The following is a 23,718-nucleotide window of genomic DNA, read 5'->3' on the forward strand; positions in this document are numbered from 1 at the left end:
GGGGAGAAAAAGTCACTGTATATGTGTGAAAAGAAATAGTGTATATCATGGCTAATGTGATTTATGGTGTGAAAAATAAAAAAATTTAAAAAAAAAAAAAAAAAAAAAAGAAGGGATGCAAGGAGAAGCCAGAGACCTACACACTATGAGCCTAGTATTAGTTGTGGGAATATTACTGGAGTAGATTCTGAGAGATTGGATTCAACTGCATTTGGCAAGGCAAGGAATGATTAGGGATAGTCAGCATGGGAAATTGTGTCTTACAAACTTAATTGAGTTATATTAAGAGGTGCCCAAGATACTGACAAGGGCAGGGCAGTGAATGTTGCCTAGATGGACTTTAGCAAGGTCCTTGAAAAGTCCCATGTGATTGGTTGACTCGGAAGGTTAGACAAAGGCAATCCAAGGCGAGCTAGCCAAATGGATAAAAAATTGGCTTGGTGGAAGGAATCATAGGATGGTAGAGGAAAGTTGTTTTTCAGATTGGAGGGTGGTGACCAGTGATATGCCATGGGAATTAGAGCTGGGTCCACTGCTGTTTGGCATCCACATTAACAAATTTGATGAGAATGTAGTTGGCGTGGTTAGTAAGTTTGCAGAAGACACCTAAATTGGTGGCATAGTGGACAGTGAAGAAGGTTGTCTAAGGCTACAATAGGATTTAGATCAACTCAGAAAGTGGGCCAAGAAATGGCAGATGGGATTTACTTGAACAAGTGCAAGGGGTTGCCTTTTGGGAAGTTAAATCAGGATAAGATTTGCACAGTAAATGGCTGGACTCTGAAGAGTGTTGTTGATACATAGCTCCATGAAAGGGATTGCACAAGGTAGACAGGGTGGTGAAGATGTTTGGCAGGTCAGGGCCTCGAGTACAAGAACTGACATGTCATAACACAACTGACTACACTTGGCAGTTCTGGTTGCCCAGCTAATAGGAAGGATGTAATCAAGTTAAAAAGGGATGCAAAAAGATTGACCAGGACATTACTGGGACTTGAGAGCTTGAGTTACAGAGAGAGACCTGATGTGCTGTGTCTTTGTTCCCTGGAGCAAAGGAGGCTGAGGGATGACATCTTTTCTCAGGGTAGGGGTGCCTAAAACTACAGGTTATAAATTTAAAATGCGAGGCAAAAGATTTAAAAGGCACTGAGGAGCAACTTTTTCCAGAGAGGATGGTGGGTACTGAGCATTGAGCTGCCACAGGAAGTGGTAGATTGTAGATACAATAGGAACATTCAGTCAGATATCTGGATAGGAAAGGTTTAGAGAGATATGGAACAACTTGATGAGTTAGGCCAAAGGCCTATTTATAAGGCTCACATCTCTTTACCACCTTATCCATTTCTGCTGTTGTCTTCAAGGATTTTTGGATAGGTATACTTAGGTGCACCTGCTCCTCACTACTTCTTAGTGTCTTATTATTCATGTGTGCATCCTTTGACTTACTAAACCTTTCCTAAACACCCATTTCCCCTCTCTCTGTTTTCCTGTACCCCTGGAATTTATTTTCTCATACATACCCATCTACTCCACTTTTATTCTTTGGCTTCTTAAGTACCCTAAAGGATGATTCACACTAGCTAATGAACCTGCTTGTGTCTGTGGGATGTGAAAGGAAATAGAAACAAACATCAGATCCATCGGAAGTAAAGGGTAGCTAACGTTTTGGGCCTGGGCCCTTCAGAGGGTTACATTCGGTACCCTTTACTTCCTATAAATGCTGCATGACCTGCTGAGATTCTCCAGCATGTTTTTGTGTTGCACAAGCTGCCTGTAGCGCGTGCAGCATTGAACGGTGATCTTTGTCTTGTACGGCCTGTTCTAGAGTTTATGACCCACCATAGTAAAGTGTGCATGCTGCCTCTGGGAACCAGGGTGAGTGGTGTCCCACTTTGCACTGAAATGTGGGACACAGGACTGCACCTGGTTGACATGTTAAATGTGGGCCACTGCTGAGGATTGGTACATGTTGATAGACCACCTGGATCTGGTCATTTCTTTCATCACCACCTATTGGTTGCGATAAACAGGCTGTTTTTGTTTGTCCCCAGCTCAGAGTTTGCTCCGTGGTAACAATTTAAACCTCTTGCTGGCCATCAAGTTTGTAAAGAGTAAAATGATGAGAATTCTTTCATAAAGGCTACCAGCTTACCACGTTTACATGACATGTCACGTTAACAAAGACAGACACACCCACACTCACTTGAAGAGCTTGGTGTTTGACATGATTAGTTCTTTCCAATTCAAAAAAATGGTTCGCAGTTCAGATTCTGTCATAAGTTTAGATTCAGCCATTGGTTTCTCAAAAACCTGAAAAACAAAATATCCAAGAATACAACTCAATTTTTTTAAGTGTCCCTGCAGAGTTCCACACTTCAATATTTTGTTCAATCTGGGAATTGTTTATTAGTTCTGTGGATAAAAATAGACCTGTACATCTAGCATCCTTCTCATATAATAAAATAATTTCAAGACATCAAAAATGAATCAATTTGTGTGTGTGCATAAAAGACAAATCTCCAATTCGCATAGTGTTTGGGAAGTTATATTATAAGATATTAAGACAAAATTCATTTCTCTGTTTAGCTGATTTTTGAAATCTTTTATCATTAGAAATTTTTCCATCTGACAATCTATCATCACCAACCAACAGTGAAATACATACATAGACGTACAGCACGGTAATAGGCCATTTTGTCCCATGAATCCATGCTGCTTAATTTATAAATAGGCCTTTGGCCCAACTCATCAAGTTGTTCCATAGCTCTCCCATTAAACCTCACCCTGGTATGTTTTGAATGGTGGGAAGAAACCAGAGTCCCCAGGGAAAACCCATGCAGACATGGGAAGAATGTACAAACTCCTTATAGACAGTGTGGGATTCGAACCCCCGACCAGTCCCAATCGCTGGAGCTGTAAGCACTGTGCTAACTGCTATGCCAACCATGTTGTTCCTAACAGGTGGATGATTTAACGAGCTTGTTTTATTAGGAAATTAAAAAACAAATACTGTAGATGCTGCAAATCTGAAATTAACCCAAAAATGCTGGAAACAAGCAGTGGTCAGGCATTCTGGGGTAATGAGGTAGATGCTTCAGGTCCAAGACTCTTGTCAGAGATGGGTAAGAAAAAATAAACATGTAATTTTAAATAAGATTAAATTAAAATGATCTTAGTTATTCACTCTTTCCCAATCTGGCAAAGTGTCCCAGACCTAAAATGCTAACTCTTTTTCTCTTTCCATCAGCCAACATCCATGCTTCCTGAATTTCTTTATGGCCACTGGAATACTAACTTTCTTAAGTTTTCCATTCTCTTGTTCCTTTCTCCAAAAGATAGTGGATGGAAACCATTTGATAGGGCTCCCTCAATATGGCTGGATTAGACATCAGACTGGCATAGGGAAACAGAAACAGAGTAACTGAAGCAGAGATGGTCCAATTACAATGAAGCATTAGACCATGTCTCCATCAAATTTATGAAAGCTAAGCAAAGACATTCAACCCCATTAGTCCTTACCTCTAAAACCAATTGCAAATCATCCATGTATCGGTCTTCAGTCTGAATTAGTTCATGAATATAACCTTGACGCTTTCTTTCCATGGGTTGCATGGTATCAAGGCAATAGAGGTCAGCACACCCTGTAGGTCATTAGAGTTCATCACAGAATTTACTGCATGCATTATTTCAGTCCTGCACAGCATATTACATAACTCTCAATTAAATTATAGTCATATTTTAATTTTGAAAGAGAAAATGTACAACTTAATGAAATTTCCCTTGATTATTTCTTTTCATGGCACACAAAATTTTCTACCATTTAAACTATAATCAAAAGCTAGCATTTGCTTGAGAGAATTGATTTCTGAAGGCTCATGCTGAGAATATTAATTAAACCATCCCAGAGACACTGCAGTGTTGGCATTTTCCAGTTCATGATTTACCTCAGGATGATTCAAATTTTTCAATTAAATTAAATTGTTTTAATCAGCTATATCTTTTCCTGAACCAATCATTTTGATTTTTATAAATCAATTAGCAGCTGCAAAGTTGAGAAGCTACTCTGGCTTGGTTTTACCTGTGATATTTACTTTTGTGTCTCCAGACACAGACACATTCCAAAATATTGCAACAGTTTAAAAAAAAGCATCCAGGAAAATCCAGACAATGGAGTTAAAGTAAGCTTTGCTGAAAGAACCAACATGGCAGGAATTGTTATTTTTCTTAAATTTGTTTTTAAACTTTCCTGGCGAAAAGGGAGCATCTTGTTCAATGGAGACCAGTTGAATGGTTTTGAGTGTCAAATCAAAATGTAAAGATTGTTGCTCAGAGCCATTAATTTATACACAAGACAAATCCCATTTTTATAAGTCAGGAGTTCATAACTGTTACGAGTACTGTATATTGAACTGTAATTCTACAGTTACCTAATTCTGCGTGCACATTAATGTTTCTGGCTTTGGGCTTTTACTTTGCTTTTGCATGTTTGAGGTCTCAACTTTAAGAATTTCTATTGAGTGTGGCGCATTGTTGACAATTAGATTCACTGATGACATCCATATATAAACTCTGTTATATTTCTTTTTAAAACCATTTGACAACCTAATTCACTAAAATATTAAATCAAACATGGCTGTGTTTGTAAATGTTTTCTTATATTTATACCTTTCAAAATGAATTAAAAACATCAAAAGTGGTGTTTTTTTTTTACTATCCTTGAAAATATAAACGGCAGAGATTGCAGAATTTTCACAAATTAGTGCATTATATGCATTCTACTTATAAGACAATAATTCATTATTAATTGGCAACTGTCAAAGAGTTTATAATTTGAAGCAGAACTCAATCTAATCTAATCACTTCCCAATATTATCACAATGCTAAAAATAAGCAAGCTGTGTTGATACAGGGAATCCTTTCTAATTACTAACACAGGATAACAACACCTCCCTTCCGGACAGACTGAATATCTTCTAGGCATGGTTTGACTAGAAGTACAGGCTGATGCCAAAGAAAGTTCCATGTCTCCCTGATGAACAGGTCCCCTGCACAGCTGCAGCTGAAGTGAGGAGAACCCTATCCAAGATTTATTTTCTTTGGCTTGGCTTCACGGACGAAGATTTATGGAGGGGGTAAAAAGTCCACGTCAGCTGCAGGCTCGTTTGTGGCTGACCAGTCCGATGCGGGACAGGCAGACACGATTGCAGCGGTTGCAAGGGAAAATTGGTTGGTTGGGGTTGGGTGTTGGGTTTTTCCTCCTTTGCCTTTTGTCAGTGAGGTGGGCTCTGCGGTCTTCTTCAAAGGAGGCTGCTGCCCGCCAAACTGTGAGGCGCCAAGATGCACGGTTTGAGGCGTTATCAGCCCACTGGCGGTGGTCAATGTGGCAGGCACCAAGAGATTTCTTTAGGCAGTCCTTGTACCTTTTCTTTGGTGCACCTCTGTCACGGTGGCCAGTGGAGAGCTCGCCATATAATACGATCTTGGGAAGGCGATGGTCCTCCATTCTGGAGACGTGACCCATCCAGCGCAGCTGGATCTTCAGCAGCGTGGACTCGATGCTGTCGACCTCTGCCATCTCGAGTACCTCGACGTTAGGGGTGTGAGCGCTCCAATGGATGTTGAGGATGGAGCGGAGACAACGCTGGTGGAAGCGTTCTAGGAGCCGTAGGTGGTGCCGGTAGAGGACCCATGATTCGGAGCCGAACAGGAGTGTGGGTATGACAACGGCTCTGTATACGCTTATCTTTGTGAGGTTTTTCAGTTGGTTGTTTTTCCAGACTCTTTTGTGTAGTCTTCCAAAGGCGCTATTTGCCTTGGCGAGTCTGTTGTCTATCTCATTGTCGATCCTTGCATCTGATGAAATGGTGCAGCCGAGATAGGTAAACTGGTTGACCGTTTTGAGTTTTGTGTGCCCGATGGAGATGTGGGGGGGCTGGTAGTCATGGTGGGGAGCTGGCTGATAGAGGACCTCAGTTTTCTTCAGGCTGACTTCCAGGCCAAACATTTTGGCAGTTTCCGCAAAGCAGGACGTCAAGCGCTGAAGAGCTGGCTCTGAATGGGCAACTAAAGCGGCATCATCTGCAAAGAGTAGTTCACGGACAAGTTTCTCTTGTGTCTTGGTGTGAGCTTGCAGGCGCCTCAGATTGAAGAGACTGCCATCCGTGCGGTACCGGATGTAAACAGCGTCTTCATTGTTGGGGTCTTTCATGGCTTGGTCCAAGATAAACCCACACAAAACAACGGGACCAGATGACATACCTGGTCGGATACTGAAGAACTGTGCAGACCAACTGACGAAGGTCATTATGGACATCTTCAACACGTCATTGTAGCAGTCCATCATCCACAGGGGTTTCAAGATCACTACCATCATCCCAGTACCAAAGAGGGCAACAGCCACTGGCCCCAGTGGCACTAACCTCCACCATTATGAAATGCTTCAAGCGTCTGATGATGGAACGCATTAAGGCACACCTCCCAGAGACACTGGACCCAATTCAATTCACATACAGTTGGAACCATTCCACTAATGATGTTTAACCTCCTCCCTCCACTCTATCTTGATCCACCTGAAGAACGATGCCTCATACACCAGGCTGCTGATCGCTGACTTCAGCTCGCTGTTAAATACGACCATTCCCCAGAGGCTGGTGTTGAAGCTGTCCTCACTGGGACTCCACACCCCACTCTGTAACTGGATTCTGCACTTCCTAACAGAACAACCATAGTCTGTCCTGGTCAGCAGCAGAACATTGAGCACTGTCGTACCTCAGGGTGTATTCAGCCTGCTTCTGTTCACGTTACTGATTCATAACTGAAATGCCAGATCCAACAGAGTGATTGGGTTTGCAGATGACATGACAGTAGTTGGCCTCATCAGCAACAACGATGAGTCGCAATATTAATTTGCCAAAAGCCATCAAGAAACTACAGAGAAGAGGTAGAAAATCTTGAGAAACGGTGCAAGAATAACAACTGACAGTGGACAAGAAAATGAGATGATCGTGAACTTCAGGAGGACCAGGAATGACCACCCTCCACTACACAATGAGTTGATAGTGAAGAGAGTAGACAACACCAAGTTCCTTAGAGTCCATTTAAGTAGTGACCTACCCTGGACACACTTGTCAGGAAGGTGCACAAAGCTTCCTGAGAAGACTGAGGTGAGCAAGGCTACTGTGCAGAATCCTGTCAACTTTCTACAGGAGCTTTATCAAGAGCGCCCTGGCCAGCTGCTTCACAGTGTAATACAAGTTGCTATAGAATATTGGATCGGAAGTCAATCCACAGGATCATAAGAGCGGCAGAGAGGATCACAGGGGACTCAGTCTCTCCCGTCGATGTGAATTACAGGGATCACTGTCTGAAGGGGGCTTGCAAAATCGTTATGGACTCCTACCACCCTGTGCACAGTCTTTTCCAGTGGGAAAGGGAAACAAACGTATCAGAGCCAGAACCACCAGGCTGAGAAACAGCTTCTTCCCACGGGCAATGACACTGCTGAAGAACTAATGAAGAGCTTGTACAAACCCTCCGAGACTCTACTATTTATTTAACAATATCTATTTATTTTTATATATGTACTGCATATGAATTGTTGTCTGTTATGTGTGTTTGCATGTTTCTGCACCAAGGACAGGAGAATGCTGTTTCATCCAGTTGTACTTTTACAATTAGATAATAATAAATGAGATGGAATCTCAGAAAAACTTGAACATGATGGCATTTGGCAAATTAATAGTTCCATACAAGAATTAAATTTAGATAATTAAGCTTATTATGAGGACAAATATGATATTGTGTAACATAGCATTCATTTAAGTTGAAAGAGCAGTGTACGAAGTTGGAATAATGGACAGATTCAGAATGAATGAAAATAGAACATGTTCAGAGCTTTGTATTAAACATTTCAGGTTATTTCATTTGGATCTGCCACAGACAGAATTGATCACGTTGCCTCACTACAGTATGATCCTGATAGCTTTACTATGTAACTTGATGCAACTGGGCACAATAATGGTAATCCATTTATAAACTGACCTCTGACACTGTTCCTGATAACAATGATAGCGTAAGATCCTATTGCAATCAATTTCCACTCCCCTAAACTCTGACCACGGGGAGGTCAATTCAATGTTAATTCTCCAATACCAATCATGATCAGAAGGCGGTTTAACGTAACTTTACTCTTCTGTTCAGAAAGACTCATTATGCATCTAATTACTTCTTATATTTTACCAGAATTTTCCTAACATTCCAAATGGAAGTTTATCACTTTTCACGCGCAAGCAGTTGGTGCGATCAGACTTATGAAAAGTTAAATTGCTTATTGAATGGTATCCCTCTCTCCTTGTGTCACGAAGTAATATTCTGGGATATATTTTTGCCAAATCTTGTAACTTCAGGTAGCTCCCTGTAAGAACACTATCCTCAGGGAGAAAGTAGAAATTCTGATCAGAATTATGTATAGTTCTCAATTTCAAGTGCTACTAGATCACAACTTCTGCTTATATTCCATCCAAAGGCTAGATATTCTACAAGGCACAGCTTTGCTAATAGCCAGGCATGTTTAGAATTTTATTTCTTAGAGTTTTGGGTCATATTGAGACATATCCTTGACTGTTTCAAAACTATTCACATTGGTTATATGCCAAAGAGCAGAGTTCCTGAAGTGAAAGAAGCGTTGAATAACAGGACTCAGTTCCAAGGGCCAATAATTTGAAGCAGACATTTGTACACACTTATTTTCGCAGAGGTTGGTGAATGTCTGGAATTCCCTATCTTAGATGGCTGTGGAAGTGAGATCATCATCAGAATTTAAAGTGGAGAATTAATGAACAAGGGGATCGTGGGCACTGGGAAACTGGCATAACAAGGATTGTGGGCAGTGGAGATAAGCCATAATTGCACTGAATGCTGGGACCAAGACATTTCTACCTCTTCTAAAGTGCATTCTGCCTTTGGCATCAAGAATATATTTGGTAGTGTGTGGCATCATAGCACGCAGGTAAAAATGTAGTCAATAGGCATCGGAGCAAACCCCAGGAGGTTGGAGCATACCACATCCAAAGGAAAACCTTCACAGAGGTCTGTCATTGCATTCCTAAGCTTTTACTACAAGAGCTTCATGGGCAGCATGACCTTGCAATGTTTACCTGCTTCATCAATGACCCAAGGACAGATGTGGAAATGTTCAGTCACCATTGCACAATGTTTAGTTTCAATTGCAAATTCTCAGTCTATGCAGTAGCTTAAGTTTCCAGGCATCAAGATCTCGGAAACATTATGGATATGCAGATAAATGGCAAGTAGCCTTCATGCCACAAAAGTGCAGGCAACGACCATCTACCTTTGATGTTCAATGCCAACAAAATCTCTGAAACCACTGTCATAAATATCCTGGAGATCACCACTGAGCAGAAACTTAACTAGACCAGCTATATAAATACTGCACCTTAACATCCCATGGCCATTGCAAGGTGCAAGTAGAGAGATAGAATACTCTCCACCAGCCCAACAACTCTCAAAATATCCAACTCCAGGTCAAAGCAACCTGAAACATTTATTTTCTCCATCCTTGGCACACTTTGCACCATTTACAAAATCCACTGCAGTTACTCACCCAGGCTATTCCACTGCATCTCCCAAATGAAAAATGTGGCATGGTTGGCATAGCGGTTAGCCCAATGCCTTTATAATGCCAATGACTGGGACAATGGTTCGAATCTCACGCTGTCTGTAAGGAGTTTGTACATTCTCCCTGGGCTGCGTGGGCTTTCCCCGGGGGTTCCAGTCTCCTTCCTCTGTTTGAAATGTACTGGGATTGTAGGTTAACTGGGTGTACATTGGGCGGCACAGACTGGAGGCCAAAATAGCCTATTACTGCGCTGTATATCTAATTTTTTAAAAATGTTAATTTAAATTTATATTAAAATTTAACCCTTGATCTCCATCATCAAGGATAAAATGGTAGGAACGCTATCACTTGCAGATTTCCCTATAAAATACACACGATACTGAGTTGGAAATAGGTTGTCAGTTCTTCATGATAATGGGTCTATATCTTGGAACCTTCCCAAAAAGTACTGAGGGATGTCCTTCACCAGAAGAACTACAGCAACTCAAGGCAGCTCATGACTACCTTCTCATGGGCAATTAGGAATGGGGAATAAACAAAAATGAATTTTCATAAATTCTTTTGACATGTTGTATTCTTTAGCAATAATACTTGTTTATTTAAATTGTGTTTCTCATTTTAAATCAATAATACCACTAATATTCTTGCTTAGTTTATGAAAAGCAGATATCAAAGCAATCTCTTCAATACATTCCTCAGATTTGTTCCTACATGAAGGCCAAGATGCTTTATGAAAATCAGGGCATGTGTACATTTAACAACGGAACCCTAGTTCAAAATTAACTTGTCTGATATGTATTGATATTTGAAATCACATGTCAAGTAGCTGCAAAAATAAATGGTTGAACTGACCACCTAAAGTGGTGAATGGCACATAATGGGATCACTATACATTACGGTGTAATATAATCCTATGATTTACCATTGCAAAGTTGATTCAAAGCACAATCAAAGCTCTTGTTTATCCAATGTTTACAACATAGTGGTTTTTAGACCACTGTGACCTATTGCTTTATTTGATGGATTTTTTTGATTAAAAAATATTGGAAACTGACAATGTGAATTTTGTTGAATGAAAACTAATAACAGCTCATAGTTAACCACTGTCATTAGACATTTACTCATCAATATTTTTGGCAAACAAAATGTTTCTATTCTAGTATAAGCAGACAGAAGCCAAGTTAAAGGAATGGATTCAGATACTGAGCATAACACTTGCAGATCCTTGGCAATGAGTGCTTTGCTTCTTCTTCACTTAAAACCTCTTCACCATTCTTAAGTTCAAGTAAGGATGGAATACTTACCACTTGGTTGGAGTGATGGATGCAGCCATAACAACATCCAGGAATCTCACCAATATTGCAGGGAAAGTTCAGAAGAGATGTCAGAGGTAGTTTTGTTTTCATAAAGAGAGTGGTGGGTGCCTGGAACGCATTGCCAGGGGTGATTCAAGGTTTATTTTACTGTCACATAATCATACATTAAAAATGCAACATGCATGATATACGTTAGCTTTTGTCTGCCATAAGGCAGGCAAAGAGTTGCCATTATTATTACCCAGCACCCCTTAAATTATGAAAGAAAGAGAAGTAAGAGAGAATAACTGAGTGTCTATTGATTTGCCTCCAGTGCTCCTGCAGCCTCTGTAGCCGCATGGACCTCTGTTTATTTCATCGGCAACCTGAGCTCCAGATCCAAACCTCCGAGAGGATCTGTACGCCTCCTGTGCCCAAGGCACTTCGGGAGCCCTTCTAGCCCTCAGCACCCTCTCGAATCCCAGCTCGGATACCTGGACCCCATGAGCCAGCGTCAAGCAACCTGAAGCTCGTGCAGGTCCCCCGACTGTGTCACCAACAGCCTGCAACCCGTGCAGGTGCCCCGAACGCAAGTTGCCCTCAGCCTGTGTGGGTCCCTCAGCCACTGAGCCCCTCACTAGTTTGCTGATGTGGTCATTTTCCCTTTAGTAGTGGTGGAGGCTGCTACAACAGGGATATTTAGAAAACTCTTGTATGAAAGATTGAGGGTTATGGGCTATGAGGGAAGAAAGGGTTGATTGATGTGGAGCAGGCTTATTTAGATCTGCACAAAATAGTGAGACTAAGGGCCTGTAACATATTATTCTATGTTCATCAATGCCTCAACGAGTGAATGCAGCAAGTATAATCTACATAGGAAGAACGAAGGTTACAAAAGATCCACTCTGGTGCCTTCATCCACAGAAAGTAAAAAGAGTGATGAAAATACCATTAACTCCAAGTTCCCTTTTGAATCATGCAATATCCTGCTTTGGATACATAAATGCTTTTACATTCATCGTCTTATCTAATGCAATGGAATGACCACTTTCACTTTAAGAACCACAGCAGACAACTGAATATATTCAATAAAAGCAGCCTGCCATGACACCATACATATCTTCCGGTAGGTTTATAATATTTCTGGCCTTTTACAGAATACTCCAGAAATAACACCTTAACTGCCCAGTGCCAAGGTGATGGTCGGGGGTGATCTCACATATTATTGCAGAAGAACAAACTCCATTGGGTGGTAACAGGTGACATAATTCACAAACTCGTGATCAAATATATTGAGTATTAAAAGAGCAAGTGAGAGCACTCTACCCAAACAAAATCTCAGAATATCTAGTTGAACCCTGTTTCTCAGTAAGGAACAAACGAATTAATAATCAGTTCCTTTGTAAGGTTTCAATTCTTCCCATTGCCATGTTTGCTAATGGTGAATATAAATATAGAACTGCTCCCTGATCACTGTATGATAGGAGTAAAAAATTCAAATCTCATGTTAGAGATGCTGGATTTCTCCCCACTCCCAACATTTTTGTCGATTCAAAGTAAGATTCCAAGAGCCAGCAGATTAATTTGAACTTGCTTAAATTTTTTTTAAAACATTTAAGAAAGCAAAATATGTCTTTTTTTTATTATGAGATGTGGGGAGCAGACTCAGTTTGGATAAGGTGAAAATTAAGTCTGGACCATTTTGATAATTAGTTTTTTAAAAAATTAGACATATACCATGCTAACAGGCCAGCTTGCCCACGCGCCTAATTTACCTACACACCGGTACGTTTCAAATGGTGGGAGGAAACTGGAGCGCCTGGGGAAAACTCACGCAGACAGTGTTGGATTCAAACCCTGGTCCCGATCACTGGCGCTGTAAAGGCATTGCACTAATGACAATGCCAACCGAGCTCCTCCTAATAGGTGGATGATTTTACATGTTCATTTTTTGAAGCAAGCACTGAAAATGGAAGAAATCTTGATAATCCAGACATGCATATCCCTGCAGTATTGAGGACATAGTGAACTGTAATTCATTTTTAGTGTCAGGGTCATTAACATTATTAAAATTGTCTACTATAAAAGTCTATAACATTCAGATCCGCCATTAAAATGTTCGATCCACAGGTAACAATGACTTGCTCACTCTACCATCTTTTAATTAGAAGGAGGATGAAGCAGAGTTCATGACTCGTGACTTTTGGCATTCGACTATCTTAGAGCAGATGGTTAAATTTTCTTGATGTGGCTCGTCAATGCTTTCAAACATCATAATTTCATCAGCTGACCATTTGGGCCTTCTGGGTATTTACTCTTGGCACCTCTAAGTTCCCTGATTGTCAAGTGAAGTGACAGGGAACATCTATTTTTCCAAGAAGTTGATGGGTTTTGGCAGGACAATTGGAGAGTGCATGCTGTTCAATGTCCCTGTGTGGGGATTCTACAAAAATTCAAAGCTCCAAAACTTGTTTAATCATTCAACAGAAATCAGCAAACCTACCTGTTTTTCTAATCTGTGAATAAATATGATAGAGATATTCTAAGGTTAAGTGCGATTAAGTAATAGCAAATATCAGAGGACGTGTTTACAATGAGTGGAGGAAAGTTTACAGGTGTTAGAGGTTATGTTTTATTTTTATTCAGAGGGTGATGGGTGCCTGCAGTACACTACCAGGGTAGTGATGCAGGCTGGATTAATAGGGACATTCAAAAGACTTAAAAAGGCACATGGATGTAAGAAAAATAGAGAGTTATGGGTGTGAGGTAGCAAAAAACAAGATGGTTGTGGATTAAGTTTACATAGGTTGGCACAACATTCTGCGCTGAAGGACCTGTTCTATCATCTTAACAAATATGACATCAACTATTAACTTTCAAAGCTACAAAAGTGTACAAGATTTTTTAGGATCTGGGTGGCTGGTCTTCTCTTTCTTGTCTGTTAATACAACAGCCAAGCTTTGATTGAGAAGCAAAATGTTCAAAAAACAGGGAAAATGCTACTGTCAACTGATCGTTCTCCAAACACAGTACTTCATTCTACATAAAAGCCCAAATGAATTTAATTTCCTTTTAGGTGATGTAAAATCCTTGTTGCTTTGCATTTTCATTTACTACAGGAAAGATAGAAAGAGTGCAGAGAAGATTTACTACAATGCTTACTACCAGACTTCATGAACTGAGTTACAGGGAAAGGTTAAACAGGTTAGAACTTTATCCCCTGGAGCGTAAAAGAATGAGGGGAGATTTGATAGAGGTATTTAAAAATTATGAGGGGGATAAACAGAGTAAACGTAGATGCTCTTTTTCCACTGAGGGTAGGTGAGGTACAAACCAGAGGACATGGGTTAAGAGTGAAAGGGGAAAAGTTTAGGGGAAACGTGAGGGGAAACTTCTTCACACAGAGAGTGGTGGGAGTGTGGAACAAGCTGCCAGCTGAGGCGGTGAAAGTGGGCTGAATTTTAACATTTAGGAAAAATTTGGACAAGTACATAGCTAGGAGAGGTATGGAGAGCTATGACTGGGCAAAATAAAAATGGTTCAGCACAAACTAGAAGGGCCAAAGGGGCCTGTTTCATGATTCTATTAATTAGTGTGATTTTAAAATATGGAGTTATAGACTCATAGCACAGATACACACCCTTTGGCCCACTATATCCATAATCCACTGTTTTCTCACCTATCATTTGCTTGCACTAGATCCATATTCTTCCCCATCTGATTATTTAAATGCCTGTCTGAATGTATCTTAATTATTATTGCATCTGACATCATGGCAGCACGGTTGGCATAGCAGTTAGTGCAAAGCCCTTTACAACAGCAGCGATTGGGACTGGGGTTCAAATCTTGTGTGGTCTGTAAGGAGTTTGTACATTCTCCTGTGTCTGCATAGGATTTCCCCGGGGAGGGGGGGCGGTGTCGAGTTTCCTCCCACTGCTCAAAATGTACCGCGGGTACAGGTTAATTGGCTATAAATTGGGTAGCACAGACTAGTGGGCCAAAATGGGTTGTTACCAGCTGAATGCCTAAATTTAAAATTTTTAAAAATTTAAATCATTAACAACTTTGTGTAAAGAACTTTCCCTTCTAAATCATCTTTGAACCTCATTCCTCTCACCTTAAACCTCTGCACTCATAATCTCTACTTTGGAAAATGTTTACCACTTTCTGATCTATGGATCTCATCACTTTAAACACCTCTATCAAGTCATCCCTCAGCCCTCTTTGCTGCAGGAAAACAATCCCAGATCCTCTGATCTCTTCCCATTACTGAAGCCCACCAATCCTGACAACATCCTGATGAATCTCATCTGAATTCTCTCTCTCTATTGTAACCACATCCTTCCCATAATGTGGTGACGAGAACTACACACGATGCTCTAAAAGTGGACTAACCAGGATTTTTATAAAGTTTCAATTTAATGTCCTAACTTTTATCCCTATGCATCCACCTATGAAGTATGCCATATGCTTCTTGCCGAGCTACTGGAATAGCAACTTTCAGGAAACAAGATTTGGCCCAAAGGTCTCTCTCATAACATTCCTCTGCAATTCATTTACTGTACATGTCCAACCTTTTATAAGAATATCCAAAATATATCACCTCGCACTTGTTGGGATTAAATTCCATTTACCAATGCTCCACCCAACTTTTCACCACCAATTTTTACATCAACCACAAAATTACTAATCAAGCATCTTATATTCAAATCCAAATCATGAAAATATATCCAAAACGCAGGTCTCAGCACTGATCCCTTCTCCACATCACTGGTCAGAGACATCCAATCAGAAAAGCATTCTTCTCCTAATACTCCCAGCCTCCCATTACCAAGACAATTAGCCAGTTTGCCTTGACCTTCTAGACCATATATCTTGCTGAACGTGTTACCAAAGTCCAAAGAAGAAATATTTATCACTCCGACTTCATCAATCTTCTTAGTAACATCGTCAAAAAAAAATCAAATGATGAAGAGTATTTCCACCAGAGCCACATTGACCATTCCTGATTAGCCACTGCCTTTCCAAATGTACATAAATCCTATTCCTTAAGATTTTCCAAAGATGCAGAATTTTCAATCAGGGCTCCAACCATCTCCTCCTTTGATTCCCAAAGCACCCTGGGACATACCTCATTTGTTCTGGGGATTTGTTTCTCTCCCTGCTTCACATGCCATCTAACCCCTCCTTGCTCTTAATAATGACCAGTGCCAGACTATATACAGACTCTTTCCTGAACCATCTTTCACGCCCTCCTTGATGAATACAGATGAAAAGCATTAATTGAGGACCTCATCCACATTGAATGGCTCTGCGTATATATTATCCGTTTGACCTCAATGCTACGAACTGTCAGTTCATCACTGACCATGAAAATTAACCCATAAAAGAAATCCTTCATATACAGAGGATTAAACTTAATTTGGATGGTCACAAACAAAAATAATACAGGCTCCCCCCCCACCCCCAGGTTATGAAAGCCTCACTTATGAACACCCTGTACTTACAAATGAGCATTTGGGAGACCGGCAGGATGGATAGGAAGGATTTACTAGCTGGAAGAAAGATGGGATAAATGATAATCATTGGAATTTAGAAGAATGGGAGGGGATCTCATTGAGACATACAAAATTCTGATAAGACAACACAGTTTAGATGTAGGAAAAATGATCCCAATATTAGGCAAGTTCAGAACAAGATGTCACAATCAAAGGATAAGATATTTAAGACTGAAATAAAGAGAAACCTTTCTACTCAAGAGAGTTGTGAACCTGTGGGACTCCTCATCACAGAAAATTGTTGAGGCCAGTTTATTAGATATATTCCAAAAGAAGTTGAATGTGGCCCTATTGGCTAAAAGGGTCCGGGGTATGGAGAGAAATCAGGAATAGTGGGCTGGAGTCATATGATCACCCATGATCATTTTGAACAGTGGTGCAGACACAAAGAATGAACAGCCTAGTTGCTCTGATTATCTATAGTTCTATGCTGCAGGGTCGCAAGCACCCACCGGGCAGAGGGCTAGATCCAGCTGTACAGAGCTGGGAGTGCTGAGCAGACTCACTGAATTAGTGAGCTCACCTGCTCACTCTCCCATCACACCTGTTTCTGTGATCCTTTCCCACACACTGGTTTTGTTCATTTCAAATTTATGAACAGCATGGGCTACAAAAAGTTCTCAGAAATGGAACCCTGTTACAACCTGGTGACTCCTTGAAAGTTAAGGAACATCCTGGAAACGAATGTATTCTGACTGAATTCACCATTACATTTGGGGGAGGAAAATGAGTATTAACCAAGGTTTTGTACTTACACAAATGTTTAACGCAGAGGGAAGTTGGAGGAATTGCTTACATGTGTGAAATGTTATAAAGCTAATCCATGATATTGAAAGTACATAGAACATAGAAAATCCTTAGTCGAAGTATGCACCACTAAATTGGTTGGAATTGGGAGTCAAAAACACAGGAAAGTTACCATCACAGATAAGATGTGATAAGCAATTTCCACAGAGATTAGATTCCCAACTTTGCACACTACATGTCAATCTCTTGGGTATGGGAAAAGGCTTATATAAGTTTGCAATGGAAGTTTGAAAACAAATGTTTAATCTGCCATGGACTTTATGAAGTATGAGGAGTTCAAGTCTGGACAGTTGATGGGAATATAATCTCAAAGTGGGAGGTCAAATCAGGGCACAGATAAAGGAAGGTATTCAGGATTTCATATGTACGAATCAATGAAAGTTCTTTAAATGATTCAAATATATACCTCTCATTTACTCCTCACTCCTGCTCGAGTGAGAAAGTTGTGAAATATCTGATTCAAAGATTTTAAGTATGTGATTTTTCAGTACATGAATAAATGAAGTATTGTCTGATGCAAAGATCCAGAGGTGTGTCTGCCTATTGTGGGGGATGCAAAAGATTTTATGACAATCTTGAACTGCAGATATTTTTTCTCTTGACTTTTTGCAGTCAACATCACAAAAAAACATTTGTAAATGGTTTGCTTATGGAAGAAGGTAATTTGCAAATTTCCCACTAATTTGGTCTTGGTGATAATGATTGTATTTCAAAAGTAATTCATTCCTGTGCAAGAACTGACTGTGATGTTGTATAAATTAGAATTATTTTTTTTCCCCTATTCTGTAATACCTCCATTAAGTCTGGAGCTAGAAGTTAAGATCAATAACCTCTTCCAATGTACAACTATCCCATGTATGTAAACATAGAGATCTTTTATGAAGCTAAGTAGTATAATGCACCTCAAAGAGTACAAAGAAAATTCAAAAATATGACTTTGTATACAAATCTTTGGAATATGTGCCATTTAATTTTCACATGCCACGATCATGCTCTCTATGGACATTAACAATAGACTCTGGCTTGGATTAAAGCAGATTTGATTTTCAAATTTTCCATTGTGAACATTTATACTGATTTGGCGTTTGTGGCACCAAGAATGGTTCAAGATATTCAAATCCTATCTGTTTTCAGTCCAAAAGTGGTTTCTGTCAAAACTAATTAGAACTTCAGAATTGCACAGCTACCAAAATAGGAATGCTCTTCCAGCAATTCTCAGCAGAATTTCAACCTTATTTTATTAAAGAATATCTTTTTTGTTTAAAATTGCCCATGAAAGGAACTTGCTGTGTTATTTGAGCCATAGTTGTTTGAAATCATAAAACAGTACGGCACAGGAGTAGGCCCTTCAGCCCACATATAATTGACAGGACCCACACAGATCCATGTCAGTTACAGTTCTATAATTATGTTTTATTAAATGTATCAAATGATGCTCAAGTGGTTCAACAGAATCATTTAGATAGGGAACATCTGAATTACATTTTTGGTCATTTATTTATTTGCAATACATTGTTAATTGCCAATCTGTATTATCATTTACTTACATTTAGTGCGGCATAATCTTAGTATGTCATTGAGTACTTGGGCAAATAATCAGAAAAAAAAGACAAAAAAATTAAAACTTACAAAAGTTAATGATATTTTCATTAAATGTAGACAAAGCAGACATTGCACACTCATACCCTTGTTTATATATTTAATGAAAACTTGCATAGTACAATAGTGATAACTGCATGCACACGGAAGTCCATTTATATGAAATTTGATATAAGCAATTTGTGTAAGCAAATTTCTTTAACAAAATCCAGTTCGACTTTGATTTAGCCACTACTGGTACAGTGCAAGGTATCTCCGTATATGTGCAGGTCTTGCGTTAAGCAGCATCTACAGGATACCATCATGCTTGCATAGTTGTAAAGCTACATCTTGATGATCATGTTAACACATCAGGACATTTTGTATTACATTTACATTACTCCAATGGCTTTCAGTTGTAGGCTTTGATACTGAGTAGAATGATATGCTTATGAGCTTTTAGATTGATTCGATTTTTGCAAGAAGTGATGTATTGCACTTCTTAAAAAAGATTGACTTTTCTGCAAAAACTGAAGTCTGGTGTGCCTGTTGGAACTATCCTTCTTGGTTAAAGCTGCACTGTCCACAATCTCATTTTCCACCTTGAAGAACTTCACTGTAAATAAACTAGGTTTGAAATAAAATTGGAAATGCCTTCAAACATGTTCCCTGAGGAAATGAGGCATGGAAAGTGTGCAATAAATGCATTAGCAAAGAGATCTGCTCTTCACTTCCAATTCTTATCAGTAAATCAGAGATCAGTTACAAGAGCAAGGGCAAGCTGGGTATTCAATTCACACATTTACCAACCTGAAGACCCCCTTGGAAAGAATAGGAGATTTTCAATTCTATTTCAAATGCAATTTACAGCATTTTTATTCTAAATTACATGGCAGAGCAGCTTTAAGAATGCTTTATTTTACCATCTAAAAAATAAGTTGCCATAAACTATTCATTAAATGGCATTTGACTCATGATAAGATCAAAATATATGGATTAATAAATATATACAATACAAAAACAGATGGTAGTTACATATACAAACGCAAAGTACCACAGATGTTGGAAACTGAAAATAAAAATAATTAGCTGAAAATACTCATTAGATCAGGTGGCATCGATGCAAAGAGAAACTGTATTTCAGGAAAATGATCATTCATGGATGATTGAAACGGACGCAAGATCTTCAAACTTAAATTTGTTCCTTTCTCCAAAGATGAAGCTTGATCTGAGAATTCTCAGCAGCTTTTGTTTTTATATTGTATCTTTTCTATTTTTCCATAATTTATCAGATTTTAAAACCAGATGCCTCCACTTTCAGGTGAAAAATAAGTACAACCTCCCAAAGATGCAATCTCAGATTTTCAAGGCCTGTACGTACATTGACACGAAAATTTCACAAAATGTTCATCAACAGCTTTGGATAACTATCTAATACACTAGCTTAATGAAAGTGCAAAAATAAATACGTCTGCTTGTTCCAGTTGCCCAATTTGTGGTAAAATTTTTAAAAGTAAGCAAGCTAATAATTTTTTTTATGTATTGAGAAATAAAATATCATTTTAATACAGTTCTTTTCAATTAGTCTTAACAAAGACCATTCCCATCAAAAAAAAGATTTTGAAAGAGTCTCTCCCATCTTGTTACATAGCAACAGATTTGAACATTACCCATGAACATTTTAACTCTTCAACCCAGCAAGGCTTGTTTTTCCTTTAAAGTTATCGAAACCATATTCTCAGGAAAGCACAGACATACAGAAACAGCGGCTGATGGAGTATCAGTCTGTGCATGCAAGATTTGGGTAGTCACTTTAATGGAGGCACATTCCCACAAAAATAAAGTGACTGAGAAAACAAGGAACAACAATTAAAACCATAGCTTTACTAGAACACGGAGGTAGATGTACCTCCTAATGGCATTTTCTTTATGCCTCTCATTAGCAAGTATCTCTAATTCTGACTTTGTCTTGCACAGTTGAGGGAGCAGAAGGAGAGTGGTCATGGCTGAAAGAATGGCCTAGGACCATGCCATGAATACCAAACCCATGGATCCTCTCTTATTAATAATGTTCAGTCTAGAAATAAATATTCACATGCAGAGATATCCCCCTTTGCATCAGAGATGTCAACATTGCAGTTAAATAGATGAAATGAACAAATTGATAAAGAACACACAGAGTATACAAGGTGGCTATCTCCAGTCACTGAACCTGAGAATGGTGTTCCAAAATACCCTTGGTTTGAAGAGTCAAAAATGATTTACAAGGACAGGGTAAACACAAACATTTATATTCCAGTAGTCACTATTAAATACTAATAGTGGGTCTTTTTGTGACAAGTTTTCACCTGGAAGGGTCCATTTTACAGTACACAATATTCCAATAATTGCAAAAGGTCTAATTTGTCTGAATGATGGGTTAAGAAAGTACAGGAATACTGAAGGCAACAGGATAGAAAGCCACAGAAAGACCCACTATCCTTCCTATTAACCATCTTGGAAAAAACAAATTCATAGGGCTTTTTCATTTTGGGGAGGGAGATAACCTCTGGAAATTTTTAAAGCCTTTACTAGTAAATGTAAGCAGGAGCAAACCAGCGGTTTTCACATCTATGTAGAAGATGAATAAATCTTAAAGTCTCAACGCTGTTGGTCCTGATTACAAATACATATGAAGTAGCATGGAAATATCATTTGATTAACTGTTTACTGAGTGGCTAATGAATTGAAACTATGGGAGTTAACCAAATAATTGAAAGCCCTGTAACCCAAATGTCTATTTCCATTAATATTTAATAAAAAGTAGGTTTGATCATGCGACACTCATTTGATCAAGATTACACATGTATGCCAAACGTCCACCCTGTAGGGAAACTGGGGATAGTGGGTCTCTTTGAGGGCTTTCATATTCTGACTTTGAGAAGAAGGCAACATTACGGTCCTAAAAAAAAATGAGGAAACAAAAATAAGAAAACAGAACATGTTTACAGATGAAAAGGTAAAGATACAGAATGAGAGACACAGTAATTATGAACAACAAATTAAATTTTAAAGATATGTACAGTTTTGTGTCAGCAGAGGAGCGAAGAGTAAAAATTTAACAATTAAATTGGTCATGTCAAAATTATCTTAAAATTTTACTTATTTAGATGGCTATGTTTTATTTTCTATTATTTAACCAGTTTTCTAATTATTTTCTACATTGGTGAGACCAAGTGTAGACTAGGCCACCAATTTGCAGAGAGCCTGCGCTCTGTCTTCAATGGCATCCTGAGCTCCTAGCTGTTAGTCATTTTAACTCTCCATTCTCACAATGGCTTGTTTATCCTCAGACTTCACTGCCAGGGTGAGGTGAAGACCAACACAAACCAGAGGAACCCCTCATATTCTACTTGTGATGTCCAAACCCAATGAATCAACAGTGAATAAACAATGAATTCTCCAGTTTCAGATAACCTTCACCTCTGACGTTCTCTTCCTTCTCTTCTTCTGATCCACCATTGGGCCTCTTACTTTTGTCCCTTTCACAAACCTTTCTCTCTCCTGGCTCCATCCACTTACAATCTGCAAACAGCACCTACTGGCTCCCTTCCCTCATCTGGTTCATCTGCCCTTGCACCTCTCTCTTCTCATTTTCACCTTCCTTACTTATCAATTTCCAACATTGGTGACCTTTGTGTCCTGCCCATCACTAATCACCTCCAATTTCACCCTCCCCTCCCCCTGCCTGATTCCATTTGATCCTTTGTGTTCCCTCAGACTATTTCCATCCATTATTCACCTGTCTCTTTCCTGTCCACGCCTCCCCACATAGCATCTCCATCTGCTCATCATCCTTCTCTCCTCCTCAGACCACCTATCAACTACTGTCTCCTGACCGCCCCCTCAATTCTATATATTGGCTATCCCTCCTTTCAGTCTTGATACAGTCTCAACCCAAAACATTGACCATTCCCTCCACCCCCATAATTACAGCTCGACCTACTGAGTTCCTCCTGCAGCTATTTTTTTTTTGCCCTACCTCCAACATTTAACGTCTCTTTACTTTCTCTCATCTTGTCCTTGCTAGCTGAACAAGATATTGCATCAATCATACATTCAATATTTTTGCCAAAGCAACAGCATTTCAAGGAAACATTTTATTCATTGCATTAAACTGTTATCTTTTTTTCTGATCAGGAAGCTGTGATTCTTGTTTGGAATATTGGTTAACTGCGAGATACCCGATGATTTTTCACTCATTTCTCAAGGATGAACACTGACACTGAAGATTAACTGACTGCTTAAAAGTTGTGGAGGACAGCAACACAAATGATTTCAATGCTGTCTTCGCCACACAGTTGTACTCTCCAGGAGAAGCCATTTGACACAGAGCAGAAAAAGCAACACAAGCTCTGATTTGTGCCTTACTATTCCCGAGCTCAGAAACAATCTGGCCAACCTAGGTATCATCCAAATGGATGTCATATAATGTAGTGTGCATCAGCAATTATATTTAGGAGTCTTCTGATCTGTGAGCTGACATTACTACAACAGATGATATAATATGCAACCAAGTTACGAGAGAACCTTAAATTAACTGTGTTGTGTTTTTTTTTAAATGGGTAATGGCTGACATGTCTAGCAGGAAATGAACTAAAACATTTCATTTATCCATGCTGCAGACAAATTAGCTGGAGAGCAGCAAATCAGAAAACAACTCTGCAGGAATGGAAAATGCCCTCAAAAACCTGTTGGAATTGTTCATTTAAAGTGCGAAAATAAAAACTGGTAGATTTTAGCTAGGGATAAACATCACGGGCTTTAAAAATGAAACAGATAAATAGAGTTAAGATGCAGTTCA

The 23,718-nt window shown here is 39.3% G+C and overlaps 1 protein-coding gene across 8 annotated transcripts in view; it reads right to left on the reverse strand.

Moving 5' to 3' along the window:
• The window catches only part of LOC138736734 (intersectin-2-like), a 220,624-nt gene that overhangs the window by 47,875 nt on the left and 149,031 nt on the right, over positions 1–23,718 (reverse strand). For 7 of the 8 annotated variants that reach the window (XM_069886721.1, XM_069886717.1, XM_069886722.1 and 4 more), the window contains 2 exons: positions 3,520–3,641; positions 2,204–2,310 (listed from right to left, as the gene is read on the reverse strand). In XM_069886721.1, the coding sequence (XP_069742822.1) occupies positions 2,204–2,310; positions 3,520–3,641 (229 nt within the window). Of the gene's footprint in view, positions 1–2,203; positions 2,311–3,519; positions 3,642–18,981; positions 21,817–23,718 lie in introns of those variants that run through there. The other variant, XM_069886725.1, reaches the window with a different exon arrangement.

This window comes from Narcine bancroftii, chromosome 6, assembly GCF_036971445.1.
Source record: "Narcine bancroftii isolate sNarBan1 chromosome 6, sNarBan1.hap1, whole genome shotgun sequence".
NCBI classification, from domain to species: Eukaryota; Metazoa; Chordata; class Chondrichthyes; order Torpediniformes; family Narcinidae; genus Narcine; species Narcine bancroftii.